The sequence below is a fragment of the Elephantulus edwardii genome, unplaced genomic scaffold (assembly GCF_000299155.1).
Source record: "Elephantulus edwardii isolate Elephantulus edwardi_28Jun2011 unplaced genomic scaffold, EleEdw1.0 scaffold00471, whole genome shotgun sequence".
Classification (NCBI taxonomy): Eukaryota; Metazoa; Chordata; class Mammalia; order Macroscelidea; family Macroscelididae; genus Elephantulus; species Elephantulus edwardii.
In genome coordinates, this window is record NW_006400221.1 from 623,400 (window position 1) to 647,397 (window position 23,998).

At 38.6% G+C, this 23,998-nt stretch overlaps 1 protein-coding gene across 1 annotated transcript in view; it reads left to right on the forward strand.

The window, feature by feature from the left end:
* Positions 1-23,998, forward strand: part of LOC102863247 (cytochrome P450 4X1-like) — a 102,770-nt gene that overhangs the window by 67,258 nt on the left and 11,514 nt on the right. Inside the window, exons 8-10 of the mRNA XM_006902914.1 lie at positions 826-1,016; positions 22,250-22,383; positions 23,456-23,520. Of these exons, the coding sequence (XP_006902976.1) occupies positions 826-1,016; positions 22,250-22,383; positions 23,456-23,520 (390 nt within the window). The remainder of the gene's footprint in view (positions 1-825; positions 1,017-22,249; positions 22,384-23,455; positions 23,521-23,998) is intronic.

The following is a 23,998-nucleotide window of genomic DNA, read 5'->3' on the forward strand; positions in this document are numbered from 1 at the left end:
CCTAGGCATTCTTTTTTTTTTTTCTCCTTCACCACCCAGGAGTCAATCTGGGGACAATGGCACAAACTGGGGACTGAAGAGCTCACCCTGAAGGCTGCGACAGCTCACCCCGAGCCGAGGGCAGCCCACCCTGGGCAGAGGGCCGCGATGGGTCGCCCCGAGCCGGGGGCCAAGGGCAACCTGCCCCGGGCAGAGGGCCATGATGGCTCACCCTGAGCCGGGGGCCAAGGCCAGCCTGCCCCTGGCAGAGGGCCGAGGGAAGCCCGCCCCGGGCAGGGGGCCACGACGGCTCACCCCAAGCTGGGGGAATTCTTATTAATTTAACAGGAGTTGGAGATATCATAATAATTCAAAGAAATATAGAAACATGTAAGACAATAGAAATGAAAAAACCTAGATAACTCTGAAAGATAGAGATTAGAGAGATTTTTTTAAAAGGCTTGATAATTTGGGAGACTCTTTACAAGACATCATGCTTGGGAGGGTGGAGAGACAGCACAGGAGGGGAAGGCCCTCTATGAGGTGGATTGATTCAGTGAGTGGGATAATCGGGATGGGAGTATCAGAGACAATGCGATTAGCACAGGACAGAGCAGAGTTTAGGGCTGTTGTACATAAGGTCGCTATGAGTCACAGGCGACTCGATGGCACATAACAACAACAACAACTTTACAAGGCTTGTTTTCTTATCTAACCTTGATATTCTTTATGTCCTATCATGATTGCAGCTTGCATAATGTTGGACTTAATTAAAGTTGAAACTCCTATTTGAAACTATTTTTAAATTTTGACTTTGTATGAAAATATCTCTGCTATACATTCTAGGCTGAAAATGGAGACAGCTTCTCAGATACTGACCTGATGTCTGAGGTGAACACTTTCATATTGGCAGGACATGATACCACAGCAGGAGGCATCTCCTGGCTTCTCTACTGCCTGGCTCTAAACCCTGAGCACCAGCAGAAATGCCGAGAGGAAATCAAGGCCATCCTAGGAGATGGATCTTCTGTCTTCTGGTAAGATCCGTACTTCTAAACATATCAGCCCAGTAATTTATTTTATTTTTTTTCTGATATCTTGTGTTTTAAGTTTTAAGTTTGATCCAAAGGGTTTGGGGGTGTCTGTGGGTTCCTTGGATGATCTGTAAGGTACAGAAAGAAGAAATAAAACTTACCTAGGTTGTTGTTGTTGTGTTGTTGTTGTGTACCATAAAGTCAGATCCGATCCATAGCTGACCCACCAGTGGGTTTTCAGAGGTAGTTAATCACACAGGAAGAGATTGCCCATCCTTCTCCTTCAGAGCAGCTGGGTGGTTTCAAACCACATGCCTTCAGTATTACAGCACAGCTTCTTGCCACCAGGGCACCAGAACTAGACCAGAAAACAAATAAAATTCCATTTTCATAGGTTCAGAATGACAATTACAACATGCCTTCTTGCAGGGTCACCCAGGAAGGTGCACACAGGAACAAGGCAACATGTTGGAATTGTAGAAGAGAGCTTTAGCAGTCAAGATGAGGACTGTGATTAGGGATTAGTGTGTTCTGGCTTTACTGGTGAGTTTAAACTTTTTGTGCATTAGTGCAGAAAAGGAAGACATTTTAATCACAGGCATCCATATGAGTTAAGACCTGGAGGAACAACAACAACAAAAAAAAATAAAGACTCTTGGGTTACAAGATGACAATGAAGTTTCTATCATGGGATATTATGTGAGAAAAGCTTGTTAGAGACTGCAATAGTTAAGATTCTGTGATGAAACAAGAATGGGCATGCTAGAAATTGAGTACAATGGAAGAAATTAATGAATGTTCAAGCATCAAACCACATTAATCACACATTGGTCATATGAAACTTGATAAGTAGTATGACTATCAAGACATAGTATCTTAAGTTATCTGTATGTGGAAGCAGAACTATGCTGTTTTTCAAGAAGACCTAACATCCCTTTGTCATTTGCCAAAGAAGTTTACTCAACTATAAATTGCTATTGTTTTTCCCATCAGTGGTGTATGAATGCGCCATTTATTTCTCTCACCCACTGGAGAAGAACATTTGATCCTGAGGCTTCTGCACATAGTTTAAACAGTATTTGTTGCCAATAGAACTTCTCCTTTTAGAGTCCTAAAGAATCAGCTATGTCAGTGTGGACAATCTTCACCTGTGAACAACCTTACTTACCGGGATTGGCTTTGGATTTTTAACATAAGTGATGTACACTGTAGTTCAGTTTGGCAAATAAAAACTAAAGATATTCTAAGTGCTGATGTGTTAAAAATGAATAATTATGCAAAAATCCTTAACAAAGTCCTGGCCAACAAAATCCAAAAGTATATAAAAATTAATACTTCATCATTAACAAGTAGGATTCATCACAGGAAGGCAGGGGTGGTTCAACATAAGAAAAGTAATTCATGTAATTCATCACATTAACAGAATACATCAAAAAAACCAAGAACCATATACTCCTATCAAATGATGGGGAAAAAAAGCCTTTGACAAAATCCAAAAACTCTTCCTGGTTAAAGCACTCGGCAAAATAGTAACAGAGGGGAATCTCCTCAACGTTGTGAAAAGTATATATGCAAATCCCTTATTCTCAATGCAGAGAGAATAAAGACATTCTCCTTGGAAACAGGGACCAGACAATAATGCCCACTACCACCATTCCTATTCAATATTGTATTGGAAGCTCTAGATAGGTCAGTTAGGCAAGAGAAGGAAATAAGAGGCATCCAAGTTGGAAAAGGTGTGGTGAAACTGTCACTATACGCAGATGACACAATAGTGTACACAGAAAAACCCGAAGATTCAATCAAAAAAAGTGTTAGAATGAATAATATATTTATATGTATATATATATTTCTATATATTTAATATATATAAGGATATCTACCAAATATAATATAGGTATAAGATAACAGGATATAAGATCAATGTATAAAAAAATTTGTTTGATTTCTCTAAGGCAACAAAGGGCAGAAAAGGAAACTAGAAAAGCAATACCATTTACAATAGCCAACTACAAGATTAAATACTGAGGGATAAGCTTAGCTGGAGACACAAAAGGTCTTTATGAGGAAAACTACAAAACTTTAGTACAAGAAACAGTAAGAGATCTGACTTAACAATCTAACTTAACTAACAATAAAAGATCTAATGGAAAATTATGCCCGTTTCATGGACAGTAAGACAGAACATTTTGAAAAGGACAGTCATACCAAAAGCAATCTACAATTTCAACACAATACAGAACCCAAGCTAATTCTTCAAAAAGAGAGAAAGGTAATTTCCAGCTTCACTTGAAAAGGAAGAGACTCAGAATAAACAAAGTTATTCTGAATAATAAAAATGAAATAAGAGCCATCTCACTTCCTGATCTCAAAGCCTACTACAAAGCCATAATAATCAAAATAGTTTTGGTACAATGACAGACACGTAGATCAATGAAATAAAATAAAGAGTACAGAAATCAACCCATCGGTCAACTTATATTTGACAAAATAATAAAGACTATTAAGTGGGGAAATGACAGCTGCTTTATACAATGGTGCTGGCAAAACTGGGCATCTACCTACAGAAAACTGAAATAGGACATTTCACTCAACAGACAAATACCAACTCAAAGTGGATCAGAGACCTAGCATTAAAGCCCAAAACTATAAAGATCGTAAGAAACAAAATGGCAACAAATTCTGAAATGCTGGCGTGTGGTATAAATAGGCTTGTAAATAGATCCAAAAATCCTCAACCTGGAAAACATAAAATTCATGAATGGGAACTTCTTAAGATCAAATCCCTGTTTACATAAAAATATTTTTCCATTTAAGTGAAAATAAAATTCACAAATTTAAGGGGAAAAAACTGGCAACAACTTTTCAGACAAGCCTCTCATAATCAAAATTTACAGAAAACTACAGATTCTCCACAAGAAAAATCTGATAAGCCAATCACAAAGTGGACACAGACATGAAAAGACTCTTCACAAAGGAGACTATTCAGATAGCCAATAGATAGGTGAGGAAATGCTCAAACTCACTAGCAAACAGAGAGATGCAAATTAGAGCAACAATGAGAAACCATCTCAGTCCAGCAGCAATAGCAAAGTTTAATAACATGGTAAGCAATAAATGTTGGAGAGGATGTGGAGAGATTAGAACTCTTATATAAGTACTACTGGTGGTATTATAAAATGCTACAACACTATGGAAGGAAGTTTGGCATTCCTCAAAAGCTGGACATAGAAAACCCATATAACAAAAAAAATCCCATTGTTAGGAATATATCCCAGGGAAATCAGAACTGAGACATGAATGGAGACGTAAACCTATGTTCATAGCAGCATTTCACAATAGCTGTGAAAATAGACACAGTCCAAATGCCCATTAATTAACTAATGGATTGAGACTTTGTGGTACAATTGTAGAGTGGAATACTATACAACATTAAGGGAAAATTACTTCATAAAATAATTTATAACCTGAGAGATACTAGAGTGCAGTATGCTTAGTGAAATATCTCAGTCAAGCCACATATGTAAAAATATTGCATAAATATCTTATTGTGATTGTAGAAGAATAACTGAGAAAGATATGTACAGATGTTCAAAAGGGGAAGGGGAGAAGGAAGGACAGAAAAAGAAAAATGGGGGGAAATCACTGGAACAGCAGAGACTGATGGATGAAGGGGCAGATGAAGTATTGGGAAATGTTCAATGAAGACTTGAAAAGACAGAAGAGATACTAGGCATAGAGCAATGGTTATTAATAATACAAAATATAAAGTATATGAATGATTAAGTAAAACACAAAGTGCATGTACAAACGAATGATTATGTGAAAACAAATACAAGTTTTTAAAAATGAGTAAAGTTTGGTGTGGGCTCAACTTTCACTGAGCTCACAGTCTAGTACAGGAGAGAGAATCATACACAAATAATTCAGTTCAATATAGTAGAGGACAATGTACTAGTGACTACAGAGACACAGAAGGTAGGCATCAAATATGACCTATAGAGTAGGAGGGTGGCTCATGGAAACTTCCTAGGGGATTTGACACCCAAGTTGTCTCTTACGGAGAACCCAAGTGGAAAACTTTAATTCCATTTTTAAAAACTGAGCATATCTTACTGTTAATTAAGTCTACTCATGGATTTTTTCTCTCAGACATGTTGTTTGCAAAAATATGTTCCTGGCATAAACCATACCCTTACTCCATTCTGAAACCAGTCCACAATGGATGACCTTCAGGCATTTGAAACACCAGTGGCATAGCTTCCAGCATCACAGCAACCCACAAGTTGCCCTAGTACAGTAAACTGACAGACAAATGTTGTACTAATAAGAGCAAACAGTAGAAAAAGTATAAAGTAATTAGCAACAAGTAAATAATTTCCTCAATACAACAAACTAATAGATTGTACTAAGACTAATACTAAAACTAATAGTTGTAACTATAAAAGCAAACCATAAAGACAGTTGTTGTTGTTATTAGGTGCCATTGAGTCATTTCTGGTGGCCCCTCCACCTTTCCAAGCATGATATTCCTTTCCATGGAATAACATCTCCCAGCAACATCCCCAAAGTATAGGAGACAAAGCTTTGTTATCTTTGCCTCCAAGGAAAACTCTGCTTGAGAGTTTTCCTCTCCTTCACTGACCTTCTGTTTTTTGAGCATCATGTCTCCCTCACAGGAACATACCCAAAGTATGTTAGGTGAAGCTTTATCATCTTGGCCTCTTCTAAATCCAGCTTTAACTTCTAGCAGTTTTCTATCTATGTATTATTCTAGTCATTTGTTAGTTATCTTTACCATTATTTTGCTTGTTGTTGTTGATAAGCGCTATTGAGTCACAGTGACCCTATGAACGACAGACCTGAACAATTGTATAATTTTTATCATTTCTCCAAGTTCATAGAGTTTCCAGAGGCAGATATTTCAGAAGTGGATGCCACTCCTGCTTTCATGCTTGTAATCAGGGAGCTCCACCAAACACTGTCCACCATGGGTGACCATTATCTCATTTGATGCATCAGTGTTACAGTGTTCAGCATCACAGCAACCACAAGTTACCTCTGTACAGCAAATGGACAGACCAGTGCTATACCACTTAGAAGAATATTTGACCAAAAACAATTAAAGCCAGTCCTGAGGGCCTCAGATTAAAATCACCCACCTTTTGACTTAGTAGCATAACTTTCTATCCACCAGGCCCACAGAGCTTTCTCTCTATGTTGGTGTTGTTGAGTATTTTGCTTACATGTGATATTAATGATTTTGTCCCATAGTTTCCACATTCTATTGGATCACCATCTTGGGAATGATAACAAACATGGACCTCTTCCAATCCATTGGTCAGACAGCCATCTTCCAAATTTCCTGGCATAGACTGGTGAGAGCATCCAGGGCTGCATCTGTTAATCGAAACAAATCAATTATATCCCATTGATTCCTGGGACCTTATTTTTTGCCAGTGCCTTCCATACAGCTTCAGCTTCCTCCTTCATTTCCATTAGCTCCTTTTTGTTTGTATGTTGTTGTTGTTAAGTACAATCAAGTCATAGGTGGCTCATAGCGACCCTATCAATGAAAGTACTCAACACTTTTGTGACTTTTCATCCTTTCTCCAGGTTCATAGGGTTTCCAGAGGCAAGCTATTACGGAAGTGTATGCTGTTAGGTTAGTGGACTTAAAGAAGAAATCAGAGATAATGAGAGAAATCTTAATGCAGCTTTATTAAAGGGGGAAAAGGGGAGCTCCCAGGTGAGTTCCTCATCCTGGAGAGGCAGAATGGGAAGTCACACTGTGAACTTACTGGGGAGGATTTTTTTAAATTTTATTTTATTAATTTTAATGAACATTTACAGAGATTTTGGATTTTCATTCATTCATTGTTGTACTTTTTTCTTTACCCCCCTACCCCCAGTTCACTCCTCTTTTTGAAAAGCAAAAGATAAACTTCTTCGTTGGTATACAATCCCCCCTGACCTGGACCCAGACCCTTCTCCCCCCACCCCACCCCAAATGCATTCCACTATGCAACCTTAATTCTGGATTCCTGTGATAATCATAATATGTTATCATATATCACTTTTTAGAAACAGAGTCTTTAGGGAGGGACATTCCACTCTGATTTATGAGCCACCTGCTAGCTCAGCCAGGCAAGCAAGGCTGTTTGCTCTTCTTATCAGCAGCAGAAAAGGCCAGCAGCATTTGAGTTCTCAATTCTTCATTCTTCTCTTTGGCCCCCTTTGCCCAAACTAACTGATGCCACTCTTGCTTCCAAGATTGTTTTAATCAGGGAGCCCCACCAAACACTGTCCGCCATGGGTAACCATTAACACATCTGACACATCAGTGTCACAGTGTTCAGTGTCACAGCAACCACAAGTTACCTCAAAGGTGGGTGACTTTTAATCCATGGCCCTCAGGCCTGTTTTTCATTGTTTTTGTTCAAACTTCTTCTAAGCCGTATAGCCTTGTGTGTCCATTTCCCTATTCCAGTCACTAATTATTATAAACACATCTTTATTGCATGTTCAGTCAATTTTGGACTGCAAACTTGGTAAAATTTTCAATTTCTTCCTCTTTGATGTTATATGTAGGAGCATATATTTGAATAATAGTCATATGAACAGATCTTCCTTGTATGCATATGAATAATATACTCACTCACAACATTGTATTTTATGATAGAACTTAAAAATGACTTTTTTACTATGAGTGTAACACCATTCTTCTTCTGTTTTTCATTCCCAGCATAGTATACCATGTGATTATCTGATTCAAAGTGATCAAAGCTAGTCCACCTGTAAAAAAAGCAAAGGTCACATGTGGACAGCCATATCTGACCTTTATCAACTTCACAGAGGGAAGTTATCCCCATTCACAGCATCAGTAACACAAAACCCAATCAATGAGGTCAGACATGTCCCCCACATTCCCATGCCTCTTTCCACTCATCTCAACACCAATCTTACTGCTTTTCGGAGTCCAAAATCTGATGTGATAGCTCACAGACTACACAGAACCATACTGGGGAGTCAAAAGGTTATAATTCAGATTAATAACAGAATACAGTCAAAAAAGCTCCCAAAATGTACCTATAAGCACCTCACCTTGAGCTTTGTGGCATTCCCTTACCTCCCCTAATTGTCCAACAAAGTTCTCAGTCCTATTGGTTCTCACTCAGCTGTCAAACAAATTTCTCAGTCCTTCCACTATTGACTTCCGCCCCCCCAAAGTCCCATATCATATCAATTCACCAGTTCAACCATGGTGGCAGCTGCTGTCCTGAAATGTGTTCTACATTTCACCAGTTTGGGGTGTCTTTTCTCTGGCCAAAAACCAATTCTAACTCTTCTAGTGGGAAAATACTTCCATCTTTGCAGCTAGAGTTGTTCAATTTATTGGTGAGACTAGAGGACAACCTCCTTGTGGAATGGTAGAAAGCCAGTCTCCTTGTGGATAGGCCAACATGCCTCATTCACATAGTCCACATATTTGCATGTTGTTGTGGTTATGTGCTGCCAAGTCACTTGCAACTCATAGCAACTCTGTTTATAACAGACCTAAATGCTGCTCTATCCTGTGCCAACCTTATTGTCTCTGACACACCTACCTCTATCACCCCAGTCACTAAATCAATCCATCTCATCCAAGTTCTTCCTCTTGTGCACCGTCCCCCCACCCTCCCAAGCATGATGTCCCTCTCCAAGGATTGGTCTCTCCTTACAGCATGCCCAAAGTATGTCAGACAAAGCTTCAGAATCCTTGCCTCCAAGGAACAGAATGGTTTCACCCTCTCTAGGACAAACCTGTTTGTTCTAGAAGTCCATGATATATTCAATACTCTTATCCAACACTACAGCTCAAAGGCATCAGCTCTCTATCACCCCTACTCATTGCCCAGCTTTCTGATGCATAGCAAGTAATTGCAAAGACTATGGCCTGAATCAGGTGCACCTTCGTCTCCAGACTGTTACTGTTGCTTTTCAGTACTTTGGAGAGGTGTCTGACAGCAGACTTTTCCAATGCAGTTTGTCTTTTGATTTCCTGGCTGCTGGTACCAAGAGTGTTGATTGTGGAGCCAAGCAAGCTGAAGCTGTTAACAATCTCAATCTCTTCACCATCTATCATGATGCTGCCGATCAACCCAGTGGTGAGAATCTTTGTTTTCTTGATGTTGAGCTTTAATCCATACTGAAGGCTATAGTCCTTGACCATTTGCAGCTAGGACTTCAGGTCCTCCTCAGTGTCAGCAAGTAGGATTGTGTCATCGGCATAATACAGGTTGTTGACGAGTCTTCCTCCAATCCTGATGCCACATTCCTCCTCATAGAGCCCAGCTCCTGGATGATCTGTTCTGCATATAGATGTACATCCCTGGCACACACCCTTCCTGATTTTGAAACATGCATTGTTTCCTTGCTCTGTTCTGACAACTGCCTCCTGGTCCAAGTAGGCTTTGCATAGGCACAATCAAATATTTTAGGATTCCCATTCTTCTCAGAGTTAGCCACAATTTGTTGTGATCCACTCAGTCAAATGCCTTTGCATAGTCAATCAAACACAGACATTCCTCTGGTACTCTCTGCTTTGAGCCAAGATCCATATGGCATTAGCTAAACTATCCCTCTTGCCACAGCCTCTTATAAATCCAGCCTGCACATCTGGCAGTTCTTTGTTGATGTATCATTCCAGCTATTTTTTGGAAAATTTTCAGCAGAATCTTGCTTGCATGTAATATTAATGATACTTTTTGATAATTTCCGCACTATGTTGGGTCAACAATTTTGGAATGGGAACAAATACAGTCTTTTGGCCATATGATTGTCCTTCAGATTTCTTGGCACAACTTGGTGAGCTCATCCAGGGCAGCATCACTTTGTTGAAATATGTCAGCTGGTATGTCATAAATTCCTGGGGATTTTTTTAAACAATTCTTTCAGAGTAGCTTGAACTTCTTCCTTTATCATCACAGGCTCTTGCTCATATGCTGTTTCATGAAATTCTTCTCTGTCCACCAATTCCTTTTGCTATGTAGCAGCATCAAAAGCATTAGAGAAATGATATTGAAAGATAAACTTCATATAGTTTCATCTCACTAATATCTAGAATGTTGATGATCATGCACTCCATTTTGTTTATTACAATTTCTAGTTTTTCAGCATTCAAGCTACATACATGCCATTTTTCAATTCTTTCCAATGGCAAAGGATGTTTGCCATTATTTTTCCTCATTTTGACCTACTTCTGGGCTCTACCACTAATACTGTAACTTTCTATGTTCTGCTACTGTTCATAGGATTTTTACAGGCCTGTTATTTAAGAAGTGAATGGCCGATTCTGCTTCCTAGTCTGTCTTAATCTGAGAGCTTTACTAAAATACCTCTACTGTGGGTAACCTTTGTGGCATTTGACATACCAGTGGCATAGCTTACAGTATCACAGCAAACCACAAGTTACTTCAGTATAGAGCAAACTAACAGACAAGTTTTGCACCAATTAGAACAGTGTTCTTCCCAAACAGAACAAACTGACAATTTAGTTTATAACTCTAATAGCAAATCAATTATCACACTAGGCCTGAGTCCCACAGGCCCAAGGACATAACCAATTTTTAATCACAAAGGGCTATATCCAGAGTCCTAATTGGTTTAAACAAAAGGCTTCCAGCCCACAACTGATTTTTAATTAAATCAAAATACCAAGGTCACACCTGAATGTTAAATAAAAATGGCCTATCTTCTGGATTTTAACTGCTTCAAAGAAGACATCATTGCTCCTCAGTAATATCAAGATGTCCCTAACTGCAGATATTCCCAGTGCAATATAATCTCCTGATTTTCTGACTGATGATACCAAGGGTGTTGATTATAAACCCAAGTAAGGTGAAATTGCTAACAGTTTCAATTATTTTTTTCTCTATCATGATGTTGCCTATTGATCCATTGGTAAGGATTTTTGTTTTCTTTATGTTGAGATGCAATCCATATTGATGGATCCAGTGTTTAACCTTCTGGGCAAATGTTTCAAGTCCTCCTCACTTTCAGCAAGCAAAATTATGTCATCTGCAAATGCAAGTTATTGATGAGTCTCTCTGTGATCTTGATACCACATTCTTCTTCATAGAGCCAAGCTTCTTGAATAATTTCCTCAGCATACAGAGTGAATATGTATGAAGAGATGATACAGCCCTCTTGCACTTATTTCTTAATTTTAAAGCTTGTTGTGTTCTCTTGCTCTGTTCACACAGCAGCCTTTTGGTATAGATTTTACATAACTACAGATACATATTCTGGGATTTCCATCCTTATGTTAGCCATACTTTGTTATGATCCACATAGTAAAGTGCCTTTGCACAGTCACTAAAACATAAATAGACATTCTTCTGGTATTTTTTTTACTTTCAGCCAGGATCCACCTGAAATCAGCAATGGTATCCCTGGAAGAAATATCATTAAGTATAACAGTATTTCATTGAGGAATAACAGTAAATCAGCAGAGAACTTCCAGAAAACCTTACTGGAAGGAACAATTTCTGGGACAGCTGTTAGGTCCCACTTCTCCATTGAGCTCTTTCTCAGCCCTTTTATTCATTGGTTTAAAATTCCAGTAGTCTTTTTGTGTCACGAACAAAATGGAGAGACTTGTTTCTCTTAATTATGCAAAGTGCCAGGCTAAGTAGAATTGCTTTTATTCTGGGTATCTTTGAATAGTGCAAATAGTAACACACTCATCTACTACCTTCTAGTCAAATTCACCCAGAGGTGCCTTGGAAAAAAGGTGCCCCATTGATGTGCAATATGTGTTGAGCTGCTAACCAAAAGAACCTACCAGGCATTCCTGGAAAGAAAAATGGTCAGTCTCATCCCATAAAAATTTACAGCCTTCATCTGATAGAGGATTGACATGGATCAGAACTGACAAAATAGGTTTTGGTTCTTTTGAGCTGCAGGTACCATGGAAGAAAGACCTAGAAATCTGCTTTCACAAGGTCACAGCTTTGAAAATCTCATGGAACTGTTATACTCTGAAACATATGAGATATCGTAAATTGGCTTTTGTTGGAATTTTTTTAAATTCTGGGCTTCAGGAGAAAAGAATTCAAGATTCAAATCCACTTCCTAAACAACATGCCTCTGGAAACTGTATGAACTTTGATAAATGTTGACAGTTATAGGGGGGCTTCAGACCTTTTGTTCATAGGGTGGCTATAAAAGCAATGAACAACAACAATAACAACATTGCCAAATAACCCAATCTGCATTCAGAATTAGTAACTGGAAAGAAAGGAAACTAAATATACCAAAAGAAATAGAGAGACTAAATGTATCCAAGAAATGGAACATACAAATATTGATATATCAGGCATTGACAAGCTGAGATGGACTGGCATCTTAGCTTGTCAATGCCTGATATATTTGAATCAGATAATCATATGATCTCCTATGCCAGGAATAAAAAAGTGAGGGGAAAATGAAGTCACATTCATAGTAAGAAATACCATGTTTAGATCTATCCTGAAGTACAATGGTGTTGAGTGACAGGATACTATCCATACACATACAAGAAAAACATATTAATACTACTATCACTTAAATATATGCACTAACAACTAGAACCAAAGAGGAGAGCATAGAAGATTTCAACCAACTTTTGTAGTCTGAAAGTGATCAAACATATAACCAAGATTCATAAGTATTAATTGATGACTGAAATGCAAAAGTTAGGAGCAAAGAAGCATCAGTTGTCAGGAAATACAGAGTTGGTGACAGAAAATAGGCTAGAGACAGAATGCTAGGATTTTGTACAATCAGTGATTTACTCATTGCAAATACTTTTTAAAAAAAAAATAAAAACCCACAAATGATGAGTATACACATGGACCTCACCTGATAGACTACACAGGAATCCATTTGATTACATCAGTGGAAAGAATCACTGAAGAAGTTAGGTATGAGCTGTGAAAACCAGGCAGGTACTGACTGTGGAAAAGACTATCAACTACTCATGTGCAAGTTCAAATTGAAGCTAAACAAAATTAAAACAAGACCACAGGAACTAAAATATGACCTTGAATCTATCCCACCTGAATTTAAGAACCATCTCAAGAATAGATTCAAGGCTTTCAACACTAATGAACAAAGACCAGAAGAACTGTGGGATGATATTAAGAATATAATCCATTCCAGTGTGAAAACAATGTATATGAGCTTTGTAAATAAATCAGTATAAAATTAAAGATTCAACCATGAAGAATGCAAAAGGTCATTACAAAGACAGAGGAGAAAGAAAAGACCAAAGAGAGATGTCAGAGGAGATTCTGAATATTGTACTAGTACTTTGCATTTCTCAAGTTGAAGAAATTTAAGGCATGAGTGTCAATATTTAAAGATGCTATGGGCAGAATATTGCATGATCAAGGAAGCATCAAAAGAAAATGGAAGGCATATACAGAGTCACTGTACAAAAAAAATTGGCTGGCACAGACCATTTCAGGAAGTAACATTTGATCAAAAATCAATGGTAATAAATTTGACATTCAAGCTGCTTGTCAAAAAATAAAAAATTGTCAAAAAATAAGGCCCTAGGAATTGATGGAATACCAACTGCAATATTTCAACTAACAGATGCAGCCCAGAAGGTGTCCATCAGTCTGCGCCAGGAAAACGGGAACAAAACTACCCAGCCAACTGAATGGAAAGGGATTCATATTTATTCCCATTCCAAAAAAATGTGACCCAAAAGATTGTGAAAATTATCAAACAATATCACTAATATCATATACAAGCAAAATCTTGCTGAAGATTATTCAAAAGTTACTGGAACAGTATATCGACAGAGAACTTGCAGGAATACAAGCAGAAAAACTTGCAGAAACACAAGCCTTAGAAAAGGCCATGGCACTAAGGTTATCATTGCCAATGTCAGATGGATCTTGGCTGAAAGCAGAGTACCAGAAGGATGTCTATGTGTGTTTTATTGACTATGTAAAGACATTTGACTGTGGATCACAACAAATTGTGAATAACGTTGAAAAGAATGGGAATCCCAGAATGATAAATTGTGCTCCTGTGAAACCTTACCTGGATGAGGAAGCTGTTGTCTGAAAACAGAACAACATTTCATGGTTTAAAATCAAGAAAAGAGTGTTTAAGGGATGTAGCCATTCTCCATATCTTTTCAATATATATGTGGAACAGGTCATTCAAGAGGCTGGACTTTATGAAGAATTATGTAGCATCAGGATTAGAAGAAGACTTATCAATAACCTTTGTTATGCAGATAGCACAACCTTGCTAGCCAAAACAAAACAGAAGGACCTGAAGTGTTTACTGCAGAAGGTCAAAGAGTGCAATCTTCAATATGGACTACATTTCAACATAAAAAAAACACAACAAACAAAAACCCAGATATATTCACCACTATGAAAATTGTCAGTATCATGATAAGTGGAGAAAAGATTGAGGTTGTTAACAATTTCATTTTGCTTGGGTTCATAATCAACATTCTTGGCAACAGCAGTCAGGAAATCAAACGGTAAGTTGCTTTGTGAAAATCTACTATCAGAGTACTCCCCAGAGTGCTAAAGAGCAATGACTTCCATCTAGAGTAAGGTGTGCCTGATCCAGTCTTCTCGATTGCTTGCAATGCCTGAGAGTTAGATAATGACTAAGGATGAAAGAAGAAGAATTGCTGTTTTTGAGTTGAGGTACGGAGAAAAGTATTGAACATAACATGTTCTGCCAAGAGAACAAACAGGTCTTTTCTTTCCTGGAAGAGGTGAAACCAGGTTGCTTCCTGGAAGCAAGGATTTTGAAAGTCCATCTCACATACTTTGGGAATTTGCCAAGAGGGACTAGTCCTTAGAGAAGGACATCCCGACTGGAAGAGTGGAGAGTCAGAATAGAAAAAGGCCTTGGATGAGATGGATTGACACAGTGACTGCGGCAGTGAAGCCAGATGTGTCAGAGATAGTGAGGTTGGCTCAGGATAAGGGTAAGGTTTAGAGTTATTGTTCGTAGGGTCACTATGAATCATAGTCAACTTGATGGCACATAACAAGTATATGAAGTCTTTTTTATTGAGCCAATCTGACTAGTTAGGAGGTATCTTTATTTTCCTGCCACTGACATTTCAGACTTATTCCATCTTACTTTCAGCTCTAGGATGAAATCTTGTGTGAGTTTTACAGTATTTCCCCACAAGCCACAAAAAACAGCTTCATTTTAGTAATGGATCACTATATGATACAGTGTTATATTAAAATTTCCAGTTTTCAAAACAACTATGAGATACCATCTCACCCCAGTCAGAATAGCAAAATTTAACAGAACAGCAAGCAACAAATGCTGGCAAGGTTGTGGAGAAACTGGAACCCTTATTCACTGTTGGTGGGAGTATAAAATGGTGCAACCACTGTGGAAGGCGGTATGGCACTTTCTAAAAACGTTGCAAATAGAGATACCATTTGATCCAGCAATTCCACTACTGGCAATATACTCAATAGAGACCATAACTGCCACCCAAGCAGATGTATGCACACCCATGTTTATTGCAGCTTTATTCACAATAGCAAGGAGTTGGAAACAACCTAAGTGCCCATCAACGAACGAATGGATAGAGAAGCTGTGGTATATTCACACGATGGACTACTACGCTGCACAAGGAACTTATGCAATATTATTCAAAATGGGTGACCCTAGAGGACATGATGCTGAGTGAAGTATCTCAGTCACAAAAGGACAAATACTGCATGGTGCCACTGTTGTAAAACAGGTCTGACCTTGGGTTTGGGGAGAGACTGAGAAAGATGGGATAAATAACGTATACTGCATTGAAACATATGAGGGAGAAAACTGTTTAAAAGGGATATGTGATTAGGTATTATTGTCATGACAGGAGTCCAGAGTGAAGGCTGCATAGTGGAGTGGACCTGGGGGGGAGGGATTGTAAAACAATGAAAGAATTTTTCTTTTTCTTTTCCAAGAGGGTGGTGTACTAGGGGGGAGGGTTGGGAGGGGAGAAAAATGCAACAATGAATGAATGGAAATCTAAAGTCTCTGTAAATTTTCATTAAAATTAATAATAAATTTTTTTAAGTTTTTTTTTTTTTATTTCAGAGAACATCTCCAGAAATTTTGGAATTCCATTCATTCATTGTTGCACTTTTCTCCCCTCCCACCCCCCATTCGCTCCTCTCCTTGAAAAGCAAAACTCCTTCATTGGTACACAATCCCGCCCCCCCTCCCCCCACACCCCTCAGAAATTAATAATAATTTTTTTAAATAAAGAGAAAATTCCCAGTTTTCATCCAGTTGGAGCTTCTCCATCCTAACTGGAAATCCTTTCAGGCCCAGAAGCTAGCTGTAAGTGAAAAGGGTTGCTCTTTGACTTCTTACTAACCAGCTGCTATTGTTTTTTATCCTTCCCAAAAAATGGTCCTAGGAAAGAGACAGAAGTAAGGGGGGGAAACTAGTACTGCTGTGGTCTTACCCTCTGAGTTTAGTAGATTACCAATTCTTATTTTCCTCTCTCAGTCAGTGCTTCTACAGGTTTCTTGAAGATTCCCTTACTTTTGAAGAACTCTTGAAGTTCTCTTGAAGAACTTCTGGTGGTGATTCCTGAGATATGAATGAATGATGCTTCATTTGACAGACCTTTCTTTTTTTTTTTTAACTGACCACTCTGACTCTTCTCCCTTAGCATCTTTCTCTCACAGGATGTTCCTTTAAGCAAATTCTTTTTCAAGTTGGCTCTACCACTCTCCCTATGCCAGGTTACTGATCCTTAGACTTCTTATCTTGCCAGCAGGGAAAAAGTATTCTCTCCCGGTGCAGTCCTGCCTCTATTCTGTACCACTGCCTTTCATTTTAGTTCCAGTGCTCTCTCAACTCCATATGTGTCAGATCATCTAAGTGATCTTGAAGCTCTCTGACTTCATCTGAGATATGGAAGCATTACTTGAATACTCCATGGCCATCCACCAATACAGCAATAAAGGAAATGTTTTGTTGTTTTGTTTGGGTTTTTTCTCCCTCCAAAGCCTTAAACCTTCTCTTTTCAATTCTTCCTATTGTTACTAACTGCCATTGACTCAGCCCAGGCTCTGTCATGGTGGCCCTTGCACAACAGGTTAAAATGCTGCCCTATGTCTAATTCTAAGCCTTTTTTCATGGGTTGATTTTTGGAAAAAGATTTTCAGGTCTTTTTTTCCTAGTCTGCCTTAGTCTTGAAGCTCTGCTGAAATCTACTTAGCATCATAGCAACACACACCCCTCCACTTACAGACGGGTTATCTGTACTTGAAGTAAGATTGGCTGGCAATCAAGCCTGGATCTCTCATATGGAAGACAAACCACAAATATCTCCCTTCAGCCTTCCTCACTAGACGTTATACATTCTTCATATATGTGATGAGCTGTATCTTAGTTATCTAGTGTTGCTGTAAAAGAAATATTACAAATTCACAGCTCCAACAGAAACATTTATTTCCTCACAAGTTAGAAAACTGCAAGTTTAAAGTTAGAGTGTTGGTTCTAGGGTAAGGTTTTCTTTCTGTGTCAATTCTGTAGGATGGTCCTTGTCTCCACTTACCATCTAAATGCACAGGGTTCCTTATGTCTTTCCATAAATCTTCCCCTTAGTCTAGAAGGTTTGCAGAGCAGGGAAATGAGGTCTAAGGAATGCATCTACTCTCAACTCTTATATTTTGGTAGCAATAAGGTCCTCACATCTGGCTTCTCTCTCCTTTTACCTCTTGCAAGGTAACAGGTGTAATTCAAGTAGGGGAGTATGCTCAAAATGGATAATAATCACATAGTGTGTGGGGTCATAGGCTAGTGAAGTTGATATAATTTAGTTGGTACTGTTGTTAGGTGTCATCAAGTTCAGTACAACTCATAGTGATGCTATAAACAACAGATTTGTACCCTGCCCTATCCTATGCCATCCTCATCTTCTCTGACACACTGGAGCCAATTGCTGTAGTTCACTGTGTCAGTCCATCTCATTGAGGATCATTCTCTCTTTTGCTGATCCTCCACCTTTCCAAGCATGATGTTTCTTTCTAAGGAATAGTGTCTCCTAACAACATGCCCAAGGTATGTGCGATGAAGCTTTGTCATCTTTTCCTCCCAGGAGCATTCTGGCTGCACCTTTTCTAAGACATACCTGTTTGTTCTTTTAACAGTCCATGGGATATTCAGTACTCTTCTCCAGCAACACAGTTCAAAGGCTTCAATTCTTCTATCATTCATTGTCCAGCTCTCAGATGCATAGAAAGTGATTAAAAAGACCATGGCCTGAATCAGGCACACTTTAGTGTTTAAACTGGCATCATTGCTCCTCAGTAATCTGAAAAGATCCCTCACTGCAGATTTTCCCATTGCAATACAGCCCCTGATCTCTTGACTGCTGGTTCAAAGGGTGTTGATTGTGGATTCAAGTAAGATGAACTCATTGACAAGTAAGGTGAAATAGATAGTGGATGGGAGAATGCAGTTCTGTTCCTGACAGGCTAGGAGACTGATATTTCAGAAGTTTATTTGACAAGCCTTTGCCAATAGTTTAGTACCTCAATTTACAATGAGGCTATTTGGTACCATTTGAATTAAGACATACTAGGAAGAAGGATTAGCCATCTACTTCCTAAGTAAAAGGCCTTGGAAAACCCTATGTACAATAGAGCACACTTAGACTAGCTGAACTGTAGCTAACTAAGCCCTCAAGTATGGAAGCAGACACTACTGACTGGGATGTGCAATGTGAGAAGCGTAAATATAGGAAAATGGGACACTGTTAAGAAAGAAATGGAACACATGAATATTGACATAGTAGGTCTTGGTGAAAATAGATGGACTGGCATGGGACATTTTGAATCAGATGATCATGTAATCTACTATGCTGGAGATGAAAAGGTGATGAAAAATGGGTTGCTTTCATAGTTAAAAAAGTCATTTCTAGATCCATCCTGAAATACACCGTTTGAGTGATAGGATAATATCTGTATCCATACAAAGAAGTTTATGCATCAACAACTAGGGCCAAAGAAGAGAAAATAGAGGATTTCCACAAACTTTTGCAGTCAGAAATCAGTTGAACATGCAATAAAAATGCATTAATAATAATGGGTGCCTGGAATGCAAAAGTTGGGAACAGAGAAGGATCAGTAGTTGGAAAACATGGATTTGGTAAAAGAAATGAAACTGGAGATAGAATGAGAGAATTCTGTACAATCAATGATTAATTACAAATACTTTTCATAAGAATCACAGACTCAGGCTATACACATGGATTTCACCAGATGGTATGCATAGGAATCAGATCGATTACATCTGTGGAAAGAATCACTGGAAATGCTCCATTAGCTGTGAAAGCTAGGCCAGGTGCTGATTGTGGAACAGACCACCAACTGCTTATATGCAAATTCAAGCTAAAGTTAAAGAAAATTAAATACAAAGGAATCAAAATATGACTTTTAGTCTATCCTACCCAAATTTCAAAACTATCTCTGGAACAAGTTTGAGAGGATATCAAGAATATCCATGAAGAATGCAAAAAGGTCATTACAAAGACAGAGGAGGAAGAAAAGATAAAAATGGATATCAGAGAAGACTCTGACTATTGCACTCAAGCACTGAGAAGCCAAAGCAAAGGGATCTGACAGAAGATTTTAATGGGCAGTGCAGGAAGACAAAGTAAAGTATTGTAATGAAATGTGCAAAGAGCTAGGAGTCAGAAAGTCAATTGGGCCAAACTTGCTAAGCATTTCTTAATTTGAAGTACAAATTCAAGTCTCGAGTTGCAATACTTAAGGATGGTTTGGGTAGAATATTTAATGATCCAGGAAGCATTAAAAGAAGATAGAAAGAGTATACAGAGTCCCTATATCAAAAGGAATTGCCTGACACAGAAGGATTTCACAAAACAATATATGAGAAAGAGCCTGTGGTGATGAAGGAAGCAGTTCAAGATGCTCTGAAAGAACTGACGGCAAACACGTTGACATATTTGAACAAATAGACGTTGCCCTGGATGTGCTCACCAAGTTGTACCAAGAAATCTGGAGGAAAACCACCTGGCCAACTGACTGGAAGAGATCTATATTTGTTCCCATTCCAAAGAAAGGTGATCGGACAGAATGTGGAAATTAAAGAACAGTAACATTAATATCACATGCAAGCAAGATTCTGCTGAAAATTATCCAAAAATGACTGGAACAGCACGGTATCAGAAAATTGCAGGTTGGGTTTAGAAGAGGCCGTGGTACTAGGGATATTACAGCTGATGTTAGATGAATCTTGGCTGAAAGCAGAGAGTATCAGAGAAATGTCTGTGATTCATTGGCTATGCAAAGACATTTGATTGTGTGGATCACACAAATTGTGGCTGACTCTGAGAAGAATGGGAATCCCAGAACATTTGATTGTGCTTATGCTCAACCTATACTTGGACCAGGAGACAATCCTCAGAACAAAGCAAGGAAATACTGCATGGTTCAAAATCAGAAAGGGTCTATGCCAGGGATGTATCCTATTTCCTTGCCTTTTCAATCTACCTGCAGAACAGATCATCCAGGAGGCTAGGCTCTATGAGGAGGAGGGTGGCATCAGGTTTGGGGGAAGACTCATGAACAATCCTCGTTATGCATATGACACAACTCTGCTTACTGAAACAGAGGACCTAAAGTGCTTGCTGCAAAAGGTCAAGGATTACAGCCTTCAATATGGATTGAAGCTCAGCTTCAGGAAAACAAAGATTCTCACTACTGGGCTGATTGGTAGCATCATGATAGACAGTGAAGAGTTTACTTGGCTCCACAATCAGCATTCTTGGTACCAGCAGCCAGGAAATCAAAAGATAAATTGCATTGGGAAAATCTATTGTCGGAAACCTCTTGAGAGACCTCTTCTTTACTGAAGAGTAATGATGTCAGTCTGGTGACTAAGGTGTGCCTGAACCAGTCTTCGCAATTACCTGCTATGTGTCAGAGAGCTGGACAAGGGCTTATTAAAGAGAATTGATGCCTTTGAGCTGTGGTGCTGAAGAAGCGTATTGAATATACCATGCACTGCTAGGAGAACAAACAGGTTCATTCTGGAGAAGGTGAAACCAGGTTGTTCCTTGGAGGTAAGGATTCTAAGGCTTTGTCTGACATACTTTGGGCAAGTTGCAAGAAGGGACCAGACCTTGGAGAAGGACATAATCCTTGGAACGGTGGCAGAATAATGCGAGAGAAGAAGGACCCTCATGAGACGGATTAATTCAATGACTGGAATAATGAAGGTAAGTCTGTCAGAGACAATAAGGTTTGAGGAGGACTGGACACCATTATTAGAAGTCCAGCCCACACACGGGTTGGTTTCAGGGTTATTGAGAGTTCAGCCTGCAAACAGGTAACTTTTGGGTTTAATATTAAAGAGAAAATAGTGCAACAATGAATGAATGGAAACCTCAAATCTCTGTAAATGTTCATTAAAATTAATAAAATTTAATTTAAAAATAATAAAGAGAAACCTTTGTCCTCTGTCCTGCAAATGGGCTGGGAACTTGGAGGTCTTTCTTCCTGTAAATCATATATCTTAAGTTGTTTCGGTCTCCCAACTCCTTTCATGTGAAAAGCAACATCTATCATAAGGAACAGTGTGCGTCCTCTCCTTTCTCGATTGTTTCTGTACTTACCTTTTTATGATTTTATGAAAACTGAGATATGAGATCACTGTTTATTATGATTCTATAGAAACCCTAAAAAATGAGATCATTGTTTAGACCACTTTAAATTCCAATAAACACAGCATCACAATGCTGCAGCTTCTTGTCCTGTCTGTCTGAGGGTGTTTTTCTTTGCTGCAGTTCTGTCTTGTCTTCTGTGTGCTTTTGTCTCTTTATGTTGATTTCTTCCAGGCATTGTGTAAAGGGTTGCGGTTTACAACAAAGGTTGGCACAGGATAGAGCAGGATTCAGGATTGTTGTACATAGTGTTGCTATGAGTTGCAAGTGACTCAACAGGACATAACAACAACCATTTCAAAGAACCTACTTGGTTCTTTTAACTCTTGGGCTTCAGCTGACCTTAAGGCATAAGCAGTTCTATTTTAATATTGTTGTGTAAGCCAGTTAGAAAACTATTTTTAACCTGACGGTGATTTCTCCTCCACTAGCAAAACAATCATCAAACAAAGATTTGGTCAAATTTACAAACATCCTCTGAGGTTTGAGCTCTCTCCTTCCCTCATCTTTACAGGGACCACCTGGGCAACATGCCGTATACCACAATGTGTATCAAGGAAGCACTCCGATTGATCCCTCCAATCCCATCCATTTCCAGAGAACTCAGCAAGCCCATTACATTCCCAGATGGACGTTCTTTGCCTGCAGGTTGGGTCTTTGCCTACATTCTTTTCCTAAGTGGTTTATAGAGACCATGGGCTAGTGGGGAGTATAATGGCAAAGATCAGGATTACTTTGTTTTCATAAAGTCAACATAATCATTGTTTGGCAGCATTTGAGACCCAGGATGGGATCTCAAAACCATTATTTTTGTCTAGGAGACCAGAAGGGCATTTGGGTTCATCATCATCATAACGTCACTCATATGTATACAGTATTTAATAAGGAGTGCCTTCACACATATTATTTCATATTTTTAATATAGTGCTTTATAGTTCACAAAGCACTTATAAATAATTTCAGTGTAACCAAAAACCCATATAAGGAGACCCCAGTGTGCTGGTGAGGTTAACTGACCTGAACAGAGCTAGAACTGGCTCAGAGGTCCCGTGACTGGAGCCTAGTGCTCTTTGTCAGAATAGGGAATGTATGAGACACAGAGGCCATGTGAATTGCACTTTTACCTTGCAAGTTTCAGTGTTCTATTAATTATACCCTTGGACATAAGCCAACAGAATTGATTAGAAAAAACACAGCCTGTCACCTATTGCAACTTTATCAACAGACCTAGAATTCATTTACCAGAATTAGCTCTAGTAACGGAATAATCCTCAAAGTCTCTTTTCAGTCTTTACTTCTCCTCCAGACTACATGGACATTTGATAAAACTTCCTCCCTTCCATGTATGAACAGTGGCAATAGGAATTTGTCCTTTAAGTTGCATGATCACAGTTCTGTTCTTATTATTCAAACTGTCTCTAATGAGTGTTTTATAGTCCATTAACAGATGTAAATAATTTCCAGAGGTAGGAGAAAATGTAGTAACTTATCACTTTGACATGATGCCAATAGATCCTAAAGATAGAGATGAATTAAACAAATCATAAATCACTGCTTTCAAAATAAATGTACCAACCCAAGCTTATGTGCTTTTCATTGCCAGCATCAACTACCAGAGTTCTACTAGAAGCTAGAATCTTTCTTTTTAGAAGAAAAGGCTTCTTAAAAGGTCATTTAACAGTAGCCCACTACTTTCTCACTCAGTCTTTCTCTCCTTTAGGAATCAATGTGGTTCTCAGTATTTGGGGTCTTCACCACAACCCTGTCATCTGGGAAAACCCAAAGGTATGCCTGTCTTGGGTTGAAATATTTTAAAGAAATAATACTGCAAAACACATTTGTTGTTGTTAAGCTTGGAAGTATCTAGCTGGTTAAAAGAAATGGCATAAAACAGAAAAAGAAAACACATTTTAAAAAATGTCTCCACTAAAGGAAAATTGTCTTCTGTTTTAATTTTATATTTGCTTTGAATTAACAAATTTTTCAAATTAACAAAGACCACACAGTGCATCCTAAGCTGTCATTGTCTTCACTCATTCATTTACCAAGGTTCTACCAAGGATTTACCTAAACTATCTGCAAAGGTATGGACTGCAAATTAATCCAGTAACTCATTTTCACTCATTCATTTACTAAAGTTCTACCAAGGAATTACCTAGACTATCTGCAAAAGGTGTATTGCCATGGGAAAGTCTGCTGTTAGGGACCTCTCCAAAGTACTGAAGAGCAATGGTGTCTCTCTGGAGACTAAGGTGCGTCTGAT